Source organism: Brachyhypopomus gauderio, unplaced genomic scaffold (genome assembly GCF_052324685.1).
Source record: "Brachyhypopomus gauderio isolate BG-103 unplaced genomic scaffold, BGAUD_0.2 sc54, whole genome shotgun sequence".
Lineage (NCBI taxonomy): Eukaryota > Metazoa > Chordata > Actinopteri > Gymnotiformes > Hypopomidae > Brachyhypopomus > Brachyhypopomus gauderio.
Window position 1 is genome coordinate 530,471 of NW_027506878.1, and position 21,297 is coordinate 551,767.

Below are 21,297 nucleotides of genomic sequence, written 5' to 3' on the forward strand. Positions count from 1 at the left end.
GCACAGCGTTCCAGTAATCAATACATGACGTAATTAAACTTTTATTGCTGGACGCACGTAGAAGCACGTTCGGATAAGGTAATATAGCCTATAAAATGATCGTACCTACAGTATTAATGCTGGACGCACGTTCTGATAAGGTATCGGGAAACCCACCCCAGCAAAATAATTGGCTGCACTGAATTTATTAGGTGTGGTTATAGGAGGGTAAAATATGTGTTAACGATGACCACATTTATTAGGTATGGTTAGAGAAGGCTAAAATATGTGTTAACTGTAATCACATATATTAAGTATGGTTCTACAGTAGAAGGTTCAAATGTGCAATAACTATGGTCACATTTATGAGGTATGGTTATAGGAGCCTATTTATCACCACAATTATTACGTGTGGCTATAGGAGGCCAAAATATGTTCAGTTGGAGTGAAGATGAAGATTAATTATTTTGCCCACAAATGCAAATTTGGATTTTAGAGTGGATTTAACAGTTTTAGTTTTAGGTTGCATGTCTTCTCTTCATCAAAGTACCCTTGGAAATATATATATTTCAACAGTTACATTATTTCAATACCAAATGTATAGCCTTTTAAAAAAAAAACACTAAAATGTAGTACTTACTAAATGGAGGAACTCTGAGATGATCAGATCCTTTACTTAACTTCATCTCACTAGTTTCCAGGTTGTCAAACTGAAACCACTCTCTACTGTTTGCTGCAACCATCTCCTCTATCTTCTCCAACAGCTCTGTGACCTGAGTGTCATCACCCCTGTTCTTATTGTTGAGAACATGATACCTGTTCCCACATTTCTCAACCAGCCACTGGAGGGCGCTGTCTTCACTCTCAATGTGCTGCTCTATGGGTGTGTCTATCAGACAGTCCCCATATGTGAACAGAACTATAGTGTGACTCCAGACTCTCTCAGTGAGAAGTTTCATGTGTCCCTCTAACACACTTTTCATTTTCTCTTTTAACAGGATGTCCAAACATAACACCAGTAGTAGAACATGGGGTCCTGGAGGACACAGAGACACACTGAGCACAATCTTCTGTTTCAGTATCTCACTGCTCTCCTCTACAGGTTTATATGTCCACCATCCTGGAGCTTCAACCACAGTGATCTTCCTCCCTGCTACTTCTCCCTGTCTCTTCACACACTGAGCAGTTCTATTTAACTCAAACTCCTCTCTGCCCAGGATGGTGTTTCCTGCTGAACTCTTCCCACATTGCTTGCACCCCAGCAGAACAATCCTCAGATCTGTAGAATTTGGTGTGGTATCTGAGGGAGAAAAAACTATCACCCAAAAATGAATTTCTCAGGAATATAAATTGTGATCTACATGTAAAACATGTGCAATTTATAGAATATGTAATTAATTAATGTTTAACTATTTTCTAACATGAAGCTCATATTTAAAAACAATTGTCACAATGTGTGATTTGTAGCAATGGTAAATATGATTCTTACACATCTGTGATCGGATGTCCTTCCTCCTTTTCTGCGCCTTCATCATCCTCTCTTTTCCTCTCTCTTCTAATACTCTCTTCTTCTCTTCCACCTCCTGTAGAATCTTTCTGTCCATTTCAAACTGGCAGCCACTGTTTGCTGCCACCATCTCCTCTATCTTCTCCAGCAGTTCTGTGACCTGAGTGTCATCACCCCTGTTCTTATTGTTGAGAACATGATACCTGTTCCCACATTTCTCAACCAGCCACTGGAGGGCGCTGTCTTCACTCTCAATGTGCTGCTCTATGGGTGTGTCTATCAGACAGTCCCCATATGTGAACAGAACTATAGTGTGACTCCAGACTCTCTCAGTGAGAAGTTTCATGTGTCCCACATAATCTTTAAAAGTTGTTCCCACACATAACACCAGCAGTAGAACATGGGGTCCTGGAGGACACAGAGACACACTGAGCACAATCTCCTGTTTCAGTATCTCACTGCTCTCCTCTACAGGTTCATTCCTCCACCATCCTGGAGCGTCAACCACAGTGATCTTCCTCCCTGCTACTTCTCCCTGTCTCTTCACACACTGAGCAGTTCTCTTTAACTCAAACTCCTCTCTGTCCAGGATGGTGTTTCCTGCTGAACTCTTCCCAGACTCCACATTTCCCACTAGAACAGCCCTCAGTTCATAGGGAGAGCACTCAGACACTGCTTCAAAATAAAAGACATACATTGTTACATAACAGACTAAATATTATTTTGATCAAAGAAATGTTACATTGATTTTAATAATGCAACTCATGGTATACAAATTTCATGGTAAATGAAATATTCTACAGAAGCTCACAGAGAGAGAGTGTGAGACAGTACTTCGTGAATTATACCTAGTGAAAACAATGGAAAAACAGTTGGAACTTGACCTGCTAACTCACCTGTGCTGTGGGGGATGTCACCGGTGGCCATGTTTCAACTTGTCTCCTTCTCTTATCTCATATCTGGAATGAAAATTGTTAAAACACATTTGATGCTGCCTTCACTGATGGCATGTCATCACACAAGTGGGGCAGAGTGCCACAGCACAGTATCACTGTGCTTTATTGGCCAGCAAACTCGCCTGACCTAAACCTCATAGAGAATCTATGGGGTATCGTCAAGAGGAAGATGAGAGACATCAGACCCAACAATGCAGACGTGCTGCAATCAAAGAAACTTTACAAAGAAGCAAGGACTAAGACCAGATGCAGGCAACAAGATTACCAGCTGCAAACAGAACATCTGTTAAAGAGATGATATCACATGCCACATGACAACAGGACAAAAGTAGACTGTAACTCAAAAGAAGAAGAACAAAAACACATTCCAAAATGCACAATGAAGAATCTGTACCAGAAGTTACTTTTAGAAAATGAACACCGCGTCTCTTATTCTTGTTTCTGCACCTTAGGACCATTTTGGTTCTATCCCAAAGAGATGAGAACTTATAGTTCATGGTCAACTGTTAGCATCAATAAACATAGGGGAGATGGTAGATGCCACTGTGTGTGATCCCAAATCCAAACTCTATATGCATATGGTGAGTGCAAAGAATGCTCAACACGTACAATACTGAGACAACTGAGAGAAAACTTGGAGTAATGAATGTCCTCTACATATAGACTTCAGTGAGAATTACTCCTGTAAGCAGTGGCTCAAAAAGGGGGTATGCAGCGTATGCGACGCATAGGGGCGCTGCACTAGAGGGGGCGCCAAATCGATGAGATATAATACTGAATTTGTGTCCATCTTACGTTCGCCACCCACTCCCCCCCCCCCCCCCCCCCCCCGGTCAACAACTTTCGTTCGGGGGGCGCAGATAGTATTTTTGCATTATTTGGGCCTCAAATCAGTATACAGTATGTGGCCAAAATAAAACTTTCCACTACATGAAAGATGCCAGGTGACGTTCTACTCCAGAGCTGTCTTTGAGCAATCTTAGTGGAAAGTCTTCCCAAGTGGGCAGAACCTCCATATGTTCATATGACCCTGTAATGTTTTGCTTTTGTTGCATGCTGGAGCAGTATGCAGTGTAGAGAATTAATCAAGTATGCAGTATACAGCATAGAACGAGTTGTATGCAATATACAGAATGTACTGAGTGCAGTATGCAGTGTAGAAAATTCACCAAGTGTACAGCATATAAAAAGTGTTGTATGCAATATACAGAATGTACTGAGTGCAGTATGCAGTGTAGAAAATTCACCAAGTGTACAGCATATAAAAAGTGTTGTATGCAATATACAGAATGTACTGAGTGCAGTATGCAGTATGCACACCACTCCCCATTGCAGAGCTGAGAGAGTTTTTTGGGAGTTAAGAGTTTTCTTACATTGTACACATGTGATTACACAAGGTGTACACATTTTTTATTCGTTAATTTGACAGGGACAGAATTAGCCTAAAGGATATTTTTCATCCGTTGTCCATGGACAGATCTAAAATGGTCTACCTAAAAACCAACAATAAGAGGTTACAATGAACAACACAAATATAAAAGAGCAATAAAATAGATATAACACAGAGGGTGATGTACACTGGACAGGTCGAAGCGTATCTTCTTCTTTGAGGTTGTCATAAAACATTATTGATGCCAACACAGAGAATTTGTAGTTTTGTAGAATTGAGAGTGAAACTAAGACTCATGTGACCCTATGAGATATGAAATATGAAATGAAAAGGTCAGATTCAGGCAGCATAGGGCTTACCGGGTCATCAAAATGTCTAAGCCAAGACTAATTACCATTTCTAATTTAAGTTAGTAACTCATTATAGTAGTAACTGTAACAGTTACAATCAGTTTAATCCTCAGTTTTACAAATGTTCTCACTGCAGGTTGCTTTATGTTCAATTAACTACATCCAGTAAACTTTCTTCAGAGCAGGATTAGTTCACACTGAATGTTGCCATAGAAACTAATCTGTGCTCAGTTTCTGTGGTGGAAAAACCAGTTTGTGCAAGCTGCAAACAGATCAGTGTTAGCTGCTAAATCTGCTTTCTGAAGTACTTCCCAGGTGTTGAGATTACCCATCGCTTCTGTTCAATATTTCTAGAATAGTACTCTACAAAAAAAGGTCTTGGCATGTGAACACTTAATCACTAAACTAATTTCAAGTCATTGTATATTGTTTAGGGCAAATTGTTGATGTTAAGAAATACTTAAAATTATCAAACCTTTTTGCCAAAGTCTTCTTGATAATTTTTTTCTTGTCTATTTTGGACATAAAGCAAAAGTTACATAGTACTCAGATTAATTACTTTAATTTAGTAATCATTTGGATTGTGTTACAGATACATTTATTAACAGGTAATCAGTAATATGTAAGGGAATACATTTGTACAGTTCCCCTCCCAACCCTGCGTGTTCCTGACCTCTAACCCAGGCTTCTGGGACACTCTGAGCAAAAGGCAGTGTTACAGTAGCACTATACAGCTGAATCTGGTGGTGCACACACGGCGATGACGCGTTGAACATCTCAGGCAAAGCATGCAGAACAAAGAGAGGAACCACTTTCCCATTCATTAAACAGAACTGATTTATTGTGGAAGGCCAGCCCACGCAGAGCCCTGCCATCTCTGCGCAAGACACACCTGCTCATACTTCTTTAACATTATTTACTTTTCTTCTTTTTTTTTTTTTATACACGTATTTCATAATTTCGTGAGTTTTGAAATACTGAAAATGGCAGAGCGTTCTCCCTGTGAGGGTCTTCAGTCATGCATGTTACCGAGTTCACACTTTAAAAAACAAAAGAGGACGTCCCTCAGACGAAAAATGAACACCCACCATAACACTTCCTCTAATTCACTAGAAAAGAACGTCTCAATTCGGCCTCAACGGGTCTAGAAGCTGAAAAACGGATGCAGTCACACAGACAGCCAGCGCTCACACCCTAAACGTCTACACCTCCCACATCACAGTATTCTCTTTCCACATAAGGTCACACAACTGAAACTCACTGTTAACAGCAGGGGGCGCTATTCTCCCAGTAAATTAAAGGCAAACGGTTCTAAAGAGGCTACAAAAACCAGAAGAAAAATTCAGTAACAACTAAACAATTCAAAATAAAACTCAATAAAATTATCTAAACAACCCCAAAATACTATATTTTATGACTTCAATAGTAACCATGATAAAAATTAGTAATTTTTTATAATTGAAAGACCTGACTCATATCTGCACTTCAAGCCATCACCACCAGGGGGCAACAGATGACCGCTCTACCTACAGCAGAAAAAGTCACATCTAGGCCTGGTTTTCAAAAAAGCTCTGCAGCATTAAGATTTTACCTCAACCAATTCAACAGCAGTAAACAGCTGAATATATTACACCAAATGTTTGTGTTACAGTGCTTCTGGAATTCAGGGTCGGTGTTCACTAAAAAGAAAACTCCCAACACATCCTGATCTTACATATCATGGGTCAGGTGGTCAGCAGTGATGCTATTTATAAAAATTAAAAAAAGAATAATAATTAAACAAAGATTAAAAACAAGAGAAAAGCACTCCTGCATTGAAATGCTTCATGAATGTCGACAGAGGGCAACGGAGTAGCATCCACAACACCCTTCTGGAGTGCAGCATGACAGGAATGAGGGTTCAGAACTGGACCCCAACACCAGAGCGTCTGCTGCACAAAACAGAAGGAACAAACATGAACACAGACTGCACACAGAATTCTCGGCCGGTTCTAGAAGCTCGTTGCAGTTCTAGAGCTGGAGAGCAGCTCTCAACCGGTTCAGACTGGCTGTGGGAGCTGCAGGAGCGAACGCAACCAAAACCATTTCAATAGTTCATCCAGGAAGTGGATGTTCTGTTCAGAAAGGCATGTTTGAGCAATGTCTCAAGTATTGGGAGCCGTGGGAACGTTTCTCAGCCGTCCACATTCATGTTCGACTCTGGTCAGGTGGCCACTGAGTGCTACTTTGGTGCTTCAGCTACTGTACCTTGGCTGGCGTGAGGGGGATGATGGAGGATGCATTAGAAGCAAAATGTGTACAATACAAATCTCTGCTCCAGAAAGTGTTTTACGAGAATAATGAAGTCGTCATTTACAATCTGCACACAATGAGTCACTGTATCTTTATACAACATATGGTTTCATGTCATGGGCTGAAACTCTGCTGAATTGAGCTGGTGTACGAGACTCAGGAGCAGGAATGATGTCTGTGTAACAAAGACAGAAACAACCATCACACAGGTTAAAGGCAGACTGGGTTCAGCTGTAATCTCGCACATGGAGGAATACTCCAGGACAAAAGACACACTAATGCCCTGCGAAGATCACAAACTGTCCCCAACATGGGCCATCATTTATGTGGAATTCAGTGTTACGTTTCACAAAACAGATCTGAGCAAAAGAAATAAAATTAAGGAAAATCAAAGTGCTTTAGATTAGTAAGTGGAAATGGTGCGTGGGACTTTCATGGATTTCTGCTTGTGTGTTTAAACAGTTATGGAGAGCGTCCACTAAAAGGCCTATTAACAGGAGTTTTAGAAATCATGTCCTACATTAAGGTGTGAGGGTTTTCGGTTCGCCCTTGGTTAAAAGTTCAGAGGTTAAATGTCAAAAGTCAAAAGCGCCAGTGCACTTCTTCAGTCAAACATTAAAGTGCATCCCCTCATAATCTGATGTGAAAAGTTCTACCAATTTAATCCCATTAATCCCAGTGTTCTAGGAAGTGTCAGACTTAAGAAGGAAAAATAAAAATAAAAAACACAAAACCCAAAAAGAACAGGTGCACTCCCAGTGGCTGGATTTCAGGGTGTACATCCACACTGACCAATGGAAGCATATCTTCACAAACGTCACACCCTCATTTGTCAAGATGAACTTCACGCTTAGTACATAACGAGAACAAAACCCAACCACCGTGTTCGTTTAATCTGTGACTTCTTCATCTTTTAAAATCCTTCATGTTTTTAATAAAGGCTTAGGTGGATTAAAACCAACACTGGCAGGACGGTGTTCATTAGGGTCACACAACGTTGCAAATGAGGAGGCAGCTACAGTGATTCCATTCACCTAAACAAACAAACAAAAAAAAAAAAAGAAAAATACACTCTCCCAAAGTAGCTGTTCTTCATCGGACGGCACGTTCACAGAAGAACTAAGTGCTTGGATGGACTTCAATTCCTAGTGCACCTCCCAGAATCTCCATCTCCTTCATTCTGTTCTGGTCCAAAGAGCAAAAAAGCAGCACCAGTTGTAGACCAGGAAACCATCAAAGAAGAACTGGAGCGAGGGAGCCAGAGAAGCCGCGGAGACGAGACAGAAGAGGAACAACCGATGGATGGCAAACCTTTCCGTTCAGACACTCCTGCACAGTGACAGCTCCACGCTGAAGGATGGCTTCGACAGAGATAGAGGACAGAGTGGATGTGGAGAGAGACAGAGTGTGTGTGTGTGTGTGTGTGTGCGCGCATGTGTGTGTGTGTGTATGCGCGTGTGTGTGTGGGAAAGAGAATGTTTGAAAAGGTACACGCAAAGCTAGGACGACTCGAAAAGGTCTATGGTGCTCAAGCTACTCAATAGCATGCTACGATTTTAAGTGTGCGTAAGACTGAAATCCACCAACTCTCCTACAGTGTTGAACAAAGGTACCAAAATACCCCAAGCAACACGGTCCTCATTAGCCGTACGTGTTTGTGTGTAACTGCGTTTGCAGGAATAAAGGAAGGAGGGACAGAGCTTTTCAAGTGTCTATAATAATCGCACGCGAGTGTGTGTAAGGGATATGAGAATTAAGCATGATCGCAAGTACAGGGAATGCGCGTGCAGGCATTCGGCAATAAGATGCAAATGTAAAGGTTTACATGTATTCACATGTATTACATGTATTTTTTCGTATGTGTGTATAAGTGAGTGTGCATGTGTGTGCATGCACCTACACCTCCCTGGGTCACAGTGTCTGTGGTTCGGCTGGGACAGTGTGGGGGCTTGAGGGAGGCGAACGTGGGGGTGACTGCAGCAGGGGGCTGAAGTGCGGGGACGGGGCAATACACGAGGGGGCAGCTGTGGGAGACGGAGGCAGCCCTGATGGCACCAGGGGTCCGGGCAGGCCAAAGGGCCCAGTTGGCGACTCTGCGGGCGCCTGGTTGTAGAAGAAGAAGGCGCACTGATGGATGAACATCTCGATGATTGTCTGGTAGGTTCTCGTGGCGGTCAGCGCGTCCATAGTGGTGAAGTCGGGTCGCATCAGAGTCGGCCAGAAACAGATAGACAGGTTCTCGCTGGTCATCAGGTTCACTCGGTTCCATTGGCTAACCCTGGGGAACAAAGGATAGGGTAAAAGAAAGAAAGAAAGATGAGGCGTTGTTATACTCAAAGTGAAGCAGATAGTGGAAGTCCATGTGGTCCCAGAGGGTTTATAGCTGGTACCAAAGTTCTATAGCAGTATAAGGAGAGTGGAGGACTGAGGCAGTGGGTCACGTACTTGTTCAAGTGGCTCATGACGTGCTTGAAGACCTCATAGTTCTCGCGGGGGAACCTTCTCAGGATGTCCTTCATGGTATGCAGCCTCTGCTCCCGCTCGGCGATCACTGGAGAGCCAGAACAAGCAGAACCAGATTACTAAAGAGAAATATCGTCATCGGCTTTGGTAAACAAAAACAAAGATTACGAACTTCCCATTTCCCATCACTACGATTCTGATCATTCAGATAAAGCCAGTGCCCCCTCATTTGCCATGTTTCCTGGTAGTAAACTTCCTGCTAGTGCTATTTCTGGGTCTGCCATTGTGATGCTGCTTCACCATGAAGACCTAGACAGGCTTTCACAATGCATTATCAGCTGTGTGTGAACACAACGGATTCAGTGCAGGAACTATCTCCAGAAAGCCCGTCATGACTCACATCAGGCATGTCAAGAGAAAACGCTAGCTGGAACTCTCCCAGATACAGGCATTACATCTCTAGGAAACTGTCAAGAGGCCTTCCAGACACATTCACTACTCCCTACACCAAATTATCCTGCAGATAGAAAATCTACAATGAAAGTACTATGTGCATTTTTAGACTTAAAAGAACAGGATGTCAATAATCAACCTCGGTGTCCAATTGGCCAGCAGTGAATGAAAACTCAAAGCTGCCAGAGAGGATCCTGAATACGAGCTCATACTAAAAAATATAAAAAATATTATAAACCTGTTTATAAATGCTGAGTTAGCATGTTTCACGGTCATGGAAAACTGTTCGATAAAGCCAAAGGTGTCTGGAAAAGTGCTTAATCATACAACAGTGTCCCAAGAACTCAACCCTCATCAGATTTTCATGGAATACAAATAACAGAATGCTATGGCCAGCTTCAAAGCAACAACTATATGCTCTTGAAGTAAATGTTCTTGTACGTAGCTTTAAGTCTGTCGAGCTACTTCAGGATGTTGAGGTTGGCTGGATTATGAAATAGTTACAAATATTCACTATTAGTGACAAATATTCACCTTTATGAAGTCTTAGTTTCTCCCAAATGTTTTAGTTTTCTAGACTTTTCTATAAGGCTGTATTACTGTCTAGCTCTGCAATTTGCACTCTCAGCCTTTTTTTAAGAAGATACCCAGTCCCCATTCAGGAAAACCACCCCCCCTACCTTCCACCCCCATACTTCACCACTGGGGTGGTGTTTGTTGTGCCATATTTTTTGTCAATTGTGATTTTTTTACACCGCAATCAAAATTTGTCCTCCGCTTTTAACCCATCTGTGCAGTTAGAACACGCACACACACACACACACACGCGCGCGCACACACACACACACACACACACACACACACACACACACACACACACACACACACACACACACACACACACACACACACACACACACACACACACACACACACACACACACACACACACACACACACACACACACACACACACTAGTGATTACTAGGGTGATTACTAGTGATTACTGTGGTGCACACGTGCCCAGAGCAGTGGGCAGCCCTAGCCCGGCGCCCGGGGAGCAGTTGGGGTTGGGTGCCTTGCTCAAGGGCACCTCAGTCATGGCCTCAGGTCTGGGAATCGAATTGTTTTGATGGTGTTAGGTTTGCACCACACAAAGAAATTTGGCTTTTTGAAACTTTGTTCCTGGTAAACTCCAGATATGCTTTGATGTGTTTTTCATTGAGTGACGACCACTTTCTAGCCAACCCCCAGCTGTATGCGGAGCCCGATACTGTTCACCTGTGCACTTCCACTCGTCCACCACAGAAATGCAGCTTGTTTATAGTGACTGGTAACTTCTCTGTGCTTCCCTGCCCAACTCCCCATTCTTAGTCTTATGTGGAGTTTTGAGGGACGGCTCTGTCTAGACAGCGCCTGGTTGGTGTGATGAAGTTTCTGTTTCATCAGAACTGATTCACGGGGATAACCAAACACTTAGATATTATTACTTTCATCCAGGTAATAATATACTTTTCCTTTCTTGTACATGTCTATAATTTTATCTCTAATGTCCTCTGGTCTTTTTTTCCACAGATTTCCTTCAGATTCACAGTCTGGACAACGACACTGGAATCAATAAATAAATGTTTCATTTTCTGGATTAAAAAGTAAGAAAATGTACAAAAGCGAATACTGTTAGGGCTGAATCCTTAAAGCTCTTGGAATAACAAAACAATGAGAACCTGCATATGGAGCCGTAGTGGATCTGAACAGATCCAGAAGCAGTGTTTCTAGATCCTTAACCTGATCTATTACAACATAGCAAACAGACTTCTTGAAAGAAAGATTTCAAAGCTGTAGGATTGCAGTGAATCACACTGTCACCTTAAGCACACTTACCAATGCATGTAGACATGGTAATAAAAGGAATTTTACATCTTTTCACCTTACTTCTGCAGGATTAAAATTTAATTTATTAAGCTGCTTATATCTATCTGTCTGTGTTAAAGTTCTCTGCCGTACAATGTGTGGCGAGAGAGTCAATCCTTGAGTGTAGTGTGTAGGTGCAGTCTGGGTGGGTGGGGTGTGTTGGTGTACTAAATGTAAACCAAAAGCTCTTACTGAAGGCCTCCACCAGCTCCACCTGTGCGCTGTAGGGAACCAGGGGCTCCGGCAGCTCGGAGAAAAAGCTCTTCAGAGCTCCTGCTACTGTGTTCACTGTGAAATCCTTCTCGACCAGGTCCAGACCATGGTCTTTGTAGAAGAAAGATGGAGAGACCAAACCAACAGAGAGAGAGAGAGAGAGAGAGAGAGAGAGAGAGAGAGAGAGATGAAGAAAAGAGGAAATGGATAGGGAAGGAGGAGAGGCACTCAGAAATCAAGGAAGTGAAATACAAAGTTCTTCTCCATCAAATTCATCTTTCTACAAGTACCTCACTTACAGATTCATTCCTAAAATGATTCCCCTTCAGACTCCTGAACTTCAATCTAATAAACTACATTATTATTTTTCAACTTCTAGAAGGCATATTTATGAAGGAACAACAGGATGGGTGTTTAGCAAAAGACATTCTGAGGTGTCAGATAAATGATAATTTAGTTCAAATAAAGCATGCTCTGTACAAACCTGGCATTCTTTTAATTGCCACAAGTCATTAGAGACAATTTTCCTGAAGTTTCAAACATTTCAAACTATCCCACCTTGTGGAAACATCAGAGACAACCTGAACTCACCCTGCTCAAACTGCCTCTGCATGCTCTCCATCTCCGCCTTGTTTCCACTCACCCTGTATATACCCTCTGTAGTCAAACCTGGGGAAGACAGAGAGAGGAGGGTGGGTTAACCTTCAATTACACGGGCAAGAGAAAAGTCTGAATGTTATACATGTTCCTATTAAACACCACAAAAAAAACACTAAGTAGTTTTTCTTGATAATCTCACTTCCCTGTTTTTTTCCGTTTGCACGCAAAATCAGGAATTTTGTGCAGTTCCAATATTTTGCAAGATGTGGAGGATGGGGGGGGGGGGGGGGTGGGGGGGGGCAAATGAACAGTGATTCAGTACTTACAAAACACCTAATAACACACAACTTGTGTACTTTACACAAAATTATTGTGAAACAAATGTACATGTTTGGGTAATTGGTATGAGAAAAGAACACATCTTTTATCTTCCCAAGAACATCATAAATCCAGACATCAAGTGTTTTGAGTAAACTACTGAGAAATAAAATAAAATAAATAAATTAAAAGCTGTGACAAGTTCTGCTTTCTATGAAATGTGATGCACCTGACAAAACCTCAAATACACCCATACACAGTGAGATGGGTGAGTCAAGGTCAGAAACTTTCAGATCCATATTTGACAAAATAGCATGTGACAAAAAAAGGCATTTCCAGATAAATAATTTTCTGCTCCTCAGCCTTTATCCTGGGTACAAAGAACTCGGTGCAATTTCATGTTTTGCCTGAACTAAAGCATTCAACCCATCCAACTAATGACAAAACCTATTAAGGCTCTGCAGAGTCCAGAATACTGGCTCCATAATACTTTCACTGAACACTGCACATAACAGAGTTATAGACTGTCCTATAGCCGATCTAATTTGGTCAGAGGTCATTCTATGTACAGGTGAGGAAGCAGGTGCCTTGTGCGAAACTTGATCTGAAAACGTAGAGCTCTACCACGGCATCTAGGTATGCGAGTCAGAGTGTATTTGCATGTCCAATGTCTTATACTGAAGACTCCTTTTCACCTGAAGGAAAAGCATGAAATAATCTATAAAATTACCTGTGGCCTCAATGTAGCGGATGCATTTGTCAATGAAGAGTGGGATGGGTCGGTCAGGTGACACCACGCTAACCAACGGCACGCCGAAGTAAGAACCCTCCAGAGGCTTGGAGATGGAGTGTCGGGGCTTCAGCCTGGTTTTCTACAACAAAGAGTAGAGACAGACATTTGGATTTAGTACATCTGAACCTTAAAATATTCGCAAGGTGGAAGCCTGTTACAGTACAAGAAAGAAGAAAATAGCATGTAATTAACTTACTTTTCCTGGTCGACGAAGGCTCCTCAGAATGTTCCTCTTCTTTGGATCATCAACTTCCTCGATAAGTGTTTCTCCCTTCAGTGTTGTTACTTCATCATCCTTTGTCTTTGGAAGGACGCCAATCTCATCGTCACTGCCAATGGAGAAGCTAGTTCGGAAACTGCTGAACTTGCCCAGACGCTTTGAGCGATCCCGGTACAGCCGAGGTTTCACTCCTGCCGCAGAGAACTTACGCCGACGCTCCAAAGAGCTGGCATCTCCTTCACTGTCGGAACCGTTGCCGCCTCCATTAGAGTGCATCCTGTTGGAGTTGCGGATTGTGATGATCTTACCCTGTGTGCTATCGTGTGGCACTGAGTAGATGTTCTCTTCATGGCTGGGTCTTGGCTTAGTAACAGCATCCATAGGCTCAGCATAATCCGAAGGATCGTAGACACCATCCCCACTAGGAGGCCAGGTCACATTAGAAGTAAGAGAACGCCGATGACTGACTGGATCCATATAGGGGTTAAAGTTGTGCTTTCTGAGGTCAAAGGTGACACTTGGTCTGGGCCTCACTTGGAGAGGGGCTTTGTGGTTCAGCTTATTTTCAAAGGTGCTAAGTTCAGAGATGACAGAGAACGTGTCAGCTGAATCCAGGTCAGGCAGTCTAAATCCACTGTGAGAGGTGAGAGTACCATCATGGTAAGGAGGAGATGCTTCCATGTCCTCTTCAGAGTCTAAGAGCATCGTGACAGGACTAGGGGAGCCACAATGGGGTGAATACACATTCTCATTTGTGCTACTAGCCTCTGCATTATTATCATACAGGTGAGTGGCCTCAACAAGTGTCCTCTTCTCCAACACTTCCATTAAGAAGGGTTGTAGAAGGTCTATTCTGTGATGTCCTCCAACAACTCCACCCGGTCCACAGACTACACTGGTAAAACGCCCCTCAATTTCATGGGCCAGTTCCTCACCCTGGACCAGCAGTTCTCGTGCATAATCAGAGTCCGTGAGCTCTGCCTGGGTTTCTCCTACAGCTAGCAGCTGGACTGGAACGATGTCTGGAACTTCACAGAGAAAGGCACACAAGGTTTCCAATGAGGCCTTACGACGAGCAGAGTAAACGCCTATATACCCATGTACCAGCCGACTCTTGCGCATGGTGAAAGAAGCATGATAGGACAGCAGAGACAGTTCTATTGTCTGTCTGTGGCCACTGACCATCTGTTCCAGCAGCACCGACGTACCGCTGCAATGGGGAGATGTTGGCCTGCAGTGCTGAGGCAGCAAGAACGGTGCAAGAAGTTGGTCCACGTCGTAGGAATCTCCACACATTAGACACATGACAACACGCAAGTCTGCCTCTGGACTCTGATCTTGCTGCAGATCTTTGATGCTTGGAGGCAGAGGGGGTGGTGGTGGGGAACTGCTATGGAACACATTTCTCCTAGAGTCCAACAGACCCCTTAAGACCTGGTTTATCTGTCTTTCATTCACATTTCGCCCATAGCCTGAGCCAGGGGAGGCAGGTTCCAAAAAATGACACTGAAGTCTTACAGCTACCTGTTGGCCCTGGGAGATTAGCATTTGAGCAGTCTCCCCACCAATGTCTCCCAGTGCTCCCACTCCTCTTTTTGTGATCAACAACAGAGACAGAGGAAGTTGGGCTATATGGTTTTCCCTTCTTCCAAGTGTGGACTCTCGCAACTTCTCAATACTCTCCATTACATAAGACAAAGATTCCTTGGAATTGTACAAACACAGGCACCCATGAGGTGCGAAAGTGGCTGTGTGGAAGGAGTTGACAGGAAGCCTCACGTTGCCCTCAATGGGCCTAAGTACTAGCTCATACATTTTGCCATCAAGTACATAGCGGTCATCATTGGTACACAACGACCGAATCTCGTTAGCTAACTCTCTTGCTAAACCATCTTTACCCAAGATCACTAGGTTTATCCTGTCTGCTTTGCTTTCATTTATGTGGGACTTTCCAAAGGAAGGGTAGCGTGTGGGGAAGCACAAGGCTAATATTTGTTCAATCTTGTTGTCAACACAGTGTGGGCAGCTAGGACAAGTATCCTTGGTTGGGTGGTAGACAAAATGGATGTGCTTTAGAACTAAAGCGTCTCTCTCTGCCTGTAGCTTCTGTAATGCCTTAAAACGCTGTTCATCCCCCAGTACTTCCTGAATTGCTCCCATCTTTTCTTTACTTGGCTTGGCATCCACTTCAAGTTCATAAAAAAGCTCAGAATACTCCAACAGAAGTTCCTGGAAATCCTCCTTTGCCCTGTCAATGATCACCTTCTGGTGTCTGTTGTATATGTCCAAGTACTCGGTTTCCTCCAGCCACTGGTAGAAGTCTTCATTCATAATGAAACTGCGTGCTTCTTCCCATGGCTTACCAGGGGTCACGAAGGGTGATGATGCCAGTTTCATCTTGAACTCATGACGCATCTCAGCACGCCTGCTCTCGTTACGCAAATGTTCAAGGTGTGCATCAAAGATGATTTCCGCTGCAGTCGTGTCCAGCACATCGAAGGGTATTCGTTCATCTTCCATATTGTCGAGATGTGGGGTGTCCTCCCATGGTGCATCCTCCAGTACCACAAACCAATGGTCAAAGTCCTTTTTGGATTCAAGCACCTTCTGCACCCCAGACCAGCTCAAATGCTCAATTTCATCCAATTCAGATACTAAGGAATTCAATGCCAGTGGAAGAGTACTTAAGTATCCTTTACGGCGTCTTTCGATGTGTTCCTGCTTCAGACGATGGATATGCTGCTGGAAAAGCTTTTTGGCCTTGGCTGTACCCTCTAGAAAGACATATTCCTTGTATTCTGGTGATGTCTGCATGCGCCGGCTGGTATTGGGCCAGGTCTCATTGTGATTCTTTACTATGTGGTTCACCAGCCATTCATAGCGGTCCTTCGCAGAAGCAATTAGTTGACTTTGATGCTTCAGTGCCTCAAAGTAAGGTATTATCTTGGCTTTGCCTCTTCCCTTATCAATGAGTTGAAGCAAGGTAAGGAAAGCTAAGTCCACGTTCACATTAGATCGGGCTGATGTTTCAACAACCTGCAAGTTCTTCTTAGTGATTGCAAATGTATGAGAGTCCTTGATGTAACGCTCAACACCTTCATCGCACTTAGTGAGGACCAGAACAACAGGTTTTTTTGTCTTTCCTAGGTGATTATAAAGGTTGGTGACAAACTTCATTTGGTCATCAAAGTTGCGATTCATCCCTCGACTGACATCAACACAGAGTAGAAACCCGTCTACCTGTAGCTTCCCCTCGGGCATTTGCTTTTGCTCAAAATCCTGTTCCAGGCCCAACTGGTCTGTACAAAAATACATGAGCTTTTCTGCAGAAGCCAGTTTTGTGGAGGCTGCCCTTTTGATATAAGGCTGCAAAGCTGTGCTACGATGTGGCTGGAATGTCTGGTCATCAATAAACTCGGTCTGCTCGACCACATGCATCCTGCTCTCTGTGCCATCTTCCAAAACACGCTCCACTTCTCCCCAAAACAGGAAGTGGTCATTGTTGACAACTCGCCCACCAAAATCGCTGGTGCTCAACACTGATGTGTGATCAAGATGAAAGTCGTCTGCGCTAGGACGGACAAAGCGATTACAAAGGCAAGACTTGCCAACGCCACACTGGCCTTTCTCCTTTTCAGTACCCGAAAGACCTACAACAACCAGGTTGTAGGTGGTCGCCCGTGAATCTTGCTTCTTTGCCATCATCGTATGCGGGCACTCATGTTGCCTTGCCACAAAGCTTCACACTGGCTCTTTGTTACGAACAGTTATGTTTTGTTTGATCACATTTGTTTTTGATGTGACGCCATATGATCAGTTTTGCTTGTGTGTTTCTTGCCCATATTATAGAGAAACCGGTGCAGAAGAATGTAAAGGTGAGAGAAAAGCATCAGAGTGTGGATTGAGGGGCCTTTAGTGATGACCATCCTGAAAAGGGCAGAGAGACAGAGAGAGAACAAGCGAGAGAATTATGTTAATACTTTAAAGTAATTACTTTAAAGCTTTAATACAAGATGAAAGAGAATAAAAGTTAATTTTGGTTTAACAATACACAAGCTGACTATGTCTCATGTGTAGCTGCTACTCGTCACTAAACATCTTTAAAACAAATGATATATATTCACTATATGCAAAACACTCCAGATAATAAACCACTTTGCATCTCTGATAAGGGTTATGTTTGCACAAACCAATGATCACATCACCCATTTAGCATTATACTAATTAATAATAAAACTGATGGATGTGCAGATTCAGTATCATTCCAGTCAATACAATGATGTAAGAATAATAGTCCCACTGGGAGCTTGCTTGCTCACTTACTATGTTAATATGAGCAGCAGTCACAAGCATTAAATCATCAGGGTAGTCAGAAAATACAAACGCTTCATGATTCACACACTACAAGCAAGATCTGCTGCAGAAATACAAGCAATAAGTAATGAGACAATATCAAACTCTTTATGGGCCCTTTTCTCCTATCCATTTCTGAATATCCATCAATCAATATTACTCCGACATATGAGACCAAATTACTGCTATGTCCATTAGTACCAAGTGCAAAACATACTGCACTTTTCTATTCTGCCTGCATTTCTGCACGGCCAGCTCACCTTATGTAGCTCTGACCAACTAAATGTCCACACACCAGAATGTTGATCAATTTAACGAGCTGCAGGGATTTCTCCTAGCGTCTCCAATGCGAATATGAATAAATCCATTTTGCATAACATGAGGTTTGTTAACATACTAAAAAGACACGCTGTAAATTGTCAACTGGCCTTAGTTAACCTTTTATTTAGCTTAACTATAACTGTGGAGAAATTAAGAATTTAATTTTAATAGTTGTCTTTATTCTAAGCCTTGATACCTATGAATTTCATACCTATGAATTTGACTCTCATTCTCTCTCTCGTGGCACCCCCCCCCCCCCCCCCTTCTCTTACACAAACACACACACACACACACACACACACATTCTCTCACTCTCTCTGCTGGAAACGTTAACATAATGAAACTAAAACTACTATATTCCATCATCTCATCCACTGCACTCTTGACAGATGGTGAGGACAACCTAATCCTCTTACGTCACATGTCCTCTCTGGACCAATAACTGAACATGAGGGATGAAGACATATCAAATAGCTTGGACATGCAGTGAGTGTTTCCTGTTAGCCAACTACATGGTCAGACAATCAGAAGCCATGTAGGAAGCAAATGAATCAAATTTCATTACAGAAAGAAGCCTTCATGAAACATAAAAACAAGGTGTGTGTATTTGTTATTATGGATGTGGGTTATATCCACCCAAAGTATTGTGAATACCATCCCTGCAGAGTAAAAGCTATCCATTATGTATACTTCAAGATGCTGCAGTCAAAATTGTAATATAAAAAGACTGCTATTACTAATAATAAACAGTAGTACGAGGACCTATGAAATAACCCTGAATCTCACTGCAACAGAACAGGCAGATTGCACATGGACTGAGCTGACAATCATGCCAGAAAGAAGCTGTTAAATTTGGAAGGGAAGGTTTTGCAAGATTAACAAATTTCACTCCTCCACCGTCGACATTATACGTCAGTGCATCACTGGAAGAAGAGCGAGTGGAGCCGGGTTCCTCGCACGCTCGTAGCGGCCGGACGGCAGCTCACAGGTAAGAGCCACTGTGCTCAGACAGGCCGCGTTCAGTTCACCGTCAGAGGGACCAATGCCGGGCCAGTGCTATGCCATGGTGCTCCTGGAACACGACCAGAACACACACTCTAACCCAGAGTACGTAAGCTACTGAACATTTTGTGAATAATCAAAACACTGTAGTTAATCCCAGCCCATGGTGTAGAGCAAATGTATTATCTTAATCCAGGTATTCCATCAGTATTCGTTATGGCATCTGGTCAGTTGGTGATCTTAACTACATGTTCACATATAATGAAATTTACACAAACCACGAATGACTACCTTTGTATTCATTACTAACGCACCTGTCAGTGAAGTCACTTCCTAATAAGAAAAGGGCAAATTTAAAAGCAACGTTTTCCATATCCTGGTGTCTCTGAGATATACACAGATCCCCATGAAAACATGCAGTCAGTGAAATAAATGTCCAATATGAAAACGCCCGTTGCACCACAGTACACACGGTCAGTGTGAGCTTTGCTTGGTCAAGCACAGTAGTAACAAAGGCTAGTGACCCAACACCACTGGTGTTTTTATTTTTACAGAGACATGCCAGCCATCTGTTTGTGGGAACACATTTCAACTGACAGGCACAAAGTTCATTGGCTACAAGCATAAATTTATGGTAATGTATGATGCATTTGATCACAAAAATGTGCAAAAGGCAAACGCTAAATAAAACGCTATTGACAAACGATTTTCGTTCAAAACTGTCGCCTTGAGGTGTTTAAGGAGACGAAGATCAACGAAAGGCGAAACAAATGACTTTATCGCTATAAACCTAATAACCAAGGACTGAAATCCTGCCTGATAAGACAAGTGAACAATAACGACGGTGGGTTAACAGTCAGTTAGTGGTGCTCACATTAGAGGACGGTGTTAACATATCACCCAAGACTACAAGACTAAAGCGGTGACTACAACTTCGTCCAAGGAGACCGACGTGTAAGAGTGTTGGAGAGAAACCATCACCCTGTCACCACGGGCCACACACACACACACACACACACACACACAGCCTCTCCGTAACGGCCACGGTGCCGTTAGCCCGGAGACCACAGCGAGCCGCCTGGCTACAATGTACATCTTTCTACAGTGGGAAGCAACCCGCTCCCTCTTACTAACTAAATGTGCTTCCGTATAACGACTATTAAAAGTTAGACGCCCCGGGTTGTTGTTACTCGTTCGTAATAAAAAGAAACGTGACAGGATACACATGTCGCGCACCATTTTAGCGTCTGTCCGTTCTTCTTCAGACCTCCTCCCAGTCCAGGCCGGCGTGAAGCTCTTCAGCCGGTTCGGTACTGCAGTGAAGCAAACGGGACGCAGAATAGGATCCCAAAGAATTACAAAGTCGGCTATTTCACATATGACTTTTTTAATGGTTCTTGAGATGGCTTGACGTGTTTTCTAGAGCAGCTCCACGGGTTTCTGTGCGTAATCTCGGTTTAACCGGGCCGCTCGCGCTTTCGAGTAACGTACCCAGATGAAACAGCGGCTTGCAAAATCCTTCAGAACCGACGTCCAACAAAGAATCGCCCGTTGATTATTTTATCACGATGGTTTTCGCAAGGAAGAAAAATTCCTCTAGTTTTCCTCCGGCCTTACCACGTTGCTTTGGCCAGTTATAACGTCCTTTGTTGTGGACTAATATACCAGCCCGATCTCACCGTGCGCAGCGTGTGTCGCCTTCACTGCCCAACACGCCTCAATATCCCGCTTAATAACCCAACCATAAAAACGGAACGAACACGCGCTACCAAACGTGTGCTACACTGCAGTCCTGCTTGTGGGTGAACGTGTTTTTTCTTGCTAGCTTCCCAATAATGGCGGCCCGGCCGCCCGAACCCAGCTCCCCCCTCTCTCCCTTTATTCGTGGAGTAAACGGAGTCGCACAGACAGCCCAGACTCGCCCAGCGGCGCGTGCACGGCACTACAGCACCGAGCATAAGGACCAACGTGCACACTCGTATATACTCCACTATGGGCCTTCAAGGACTACGACAAAATTATAACTTAAAAGGGATTTTGTTAGTATGTGGCCGTGACGTTCTTTTTTATTATTATTCCTTTATTTAGACAGGATAATCTCTTGAGGCTTACAGACTCATTTACAAGAGAGACCTGTTTTAAAAAAACAACAATATAAAAAAGTTATACAAAAAA

General features: G+C 43.1%; 1 protein-coding gene across 2 annotated transcripts; it reads right to left on the reverse strand.

The window, feature by feature from the left end:
- Positions 1-5,102: 5,102 nt before the first annotated feature.
- LOC143488726 (rho GTPase-activating protein 35-like) lies at positions 5,103-21,053 on the reverse strand. 2 transcript variants are annotated; one of them, XM_076987594.1, is made up of 7 exons: positions 20,614-21,053; positions 13,423-17,373; positions 13,164-13,305; positions 12,107-12,184; positions 11,495-11,626; positions 8,920-9,025; positions 5,103-8,752 (listed from the first exon to the last, which is right to left on the reverse strand). In XM_076987594.1, the coding sequence occupies exons 2-7, from the start codon at positions 17,149-17,151 to the stop codon at positions 8,386-8,388; spliced, it is 4,554 nt and encodes a 1,517-aa protein (XP_076843709.1). In that variant the 5' UTR covers positions 17,152-17,373; positions 20,614-21,053; the 3' UTR covers positions 5,103-8,385. The 2 variants fall into 2 exon arrangements, with proteins under 2 accessions (XP_076843709.1, XP_076843708.1); XM_076987593.1 differs by having other exon boundaries at positions 20,359-21,053.
- Positions 21,054-21,297: the final 244 nt, after the last annotated feature.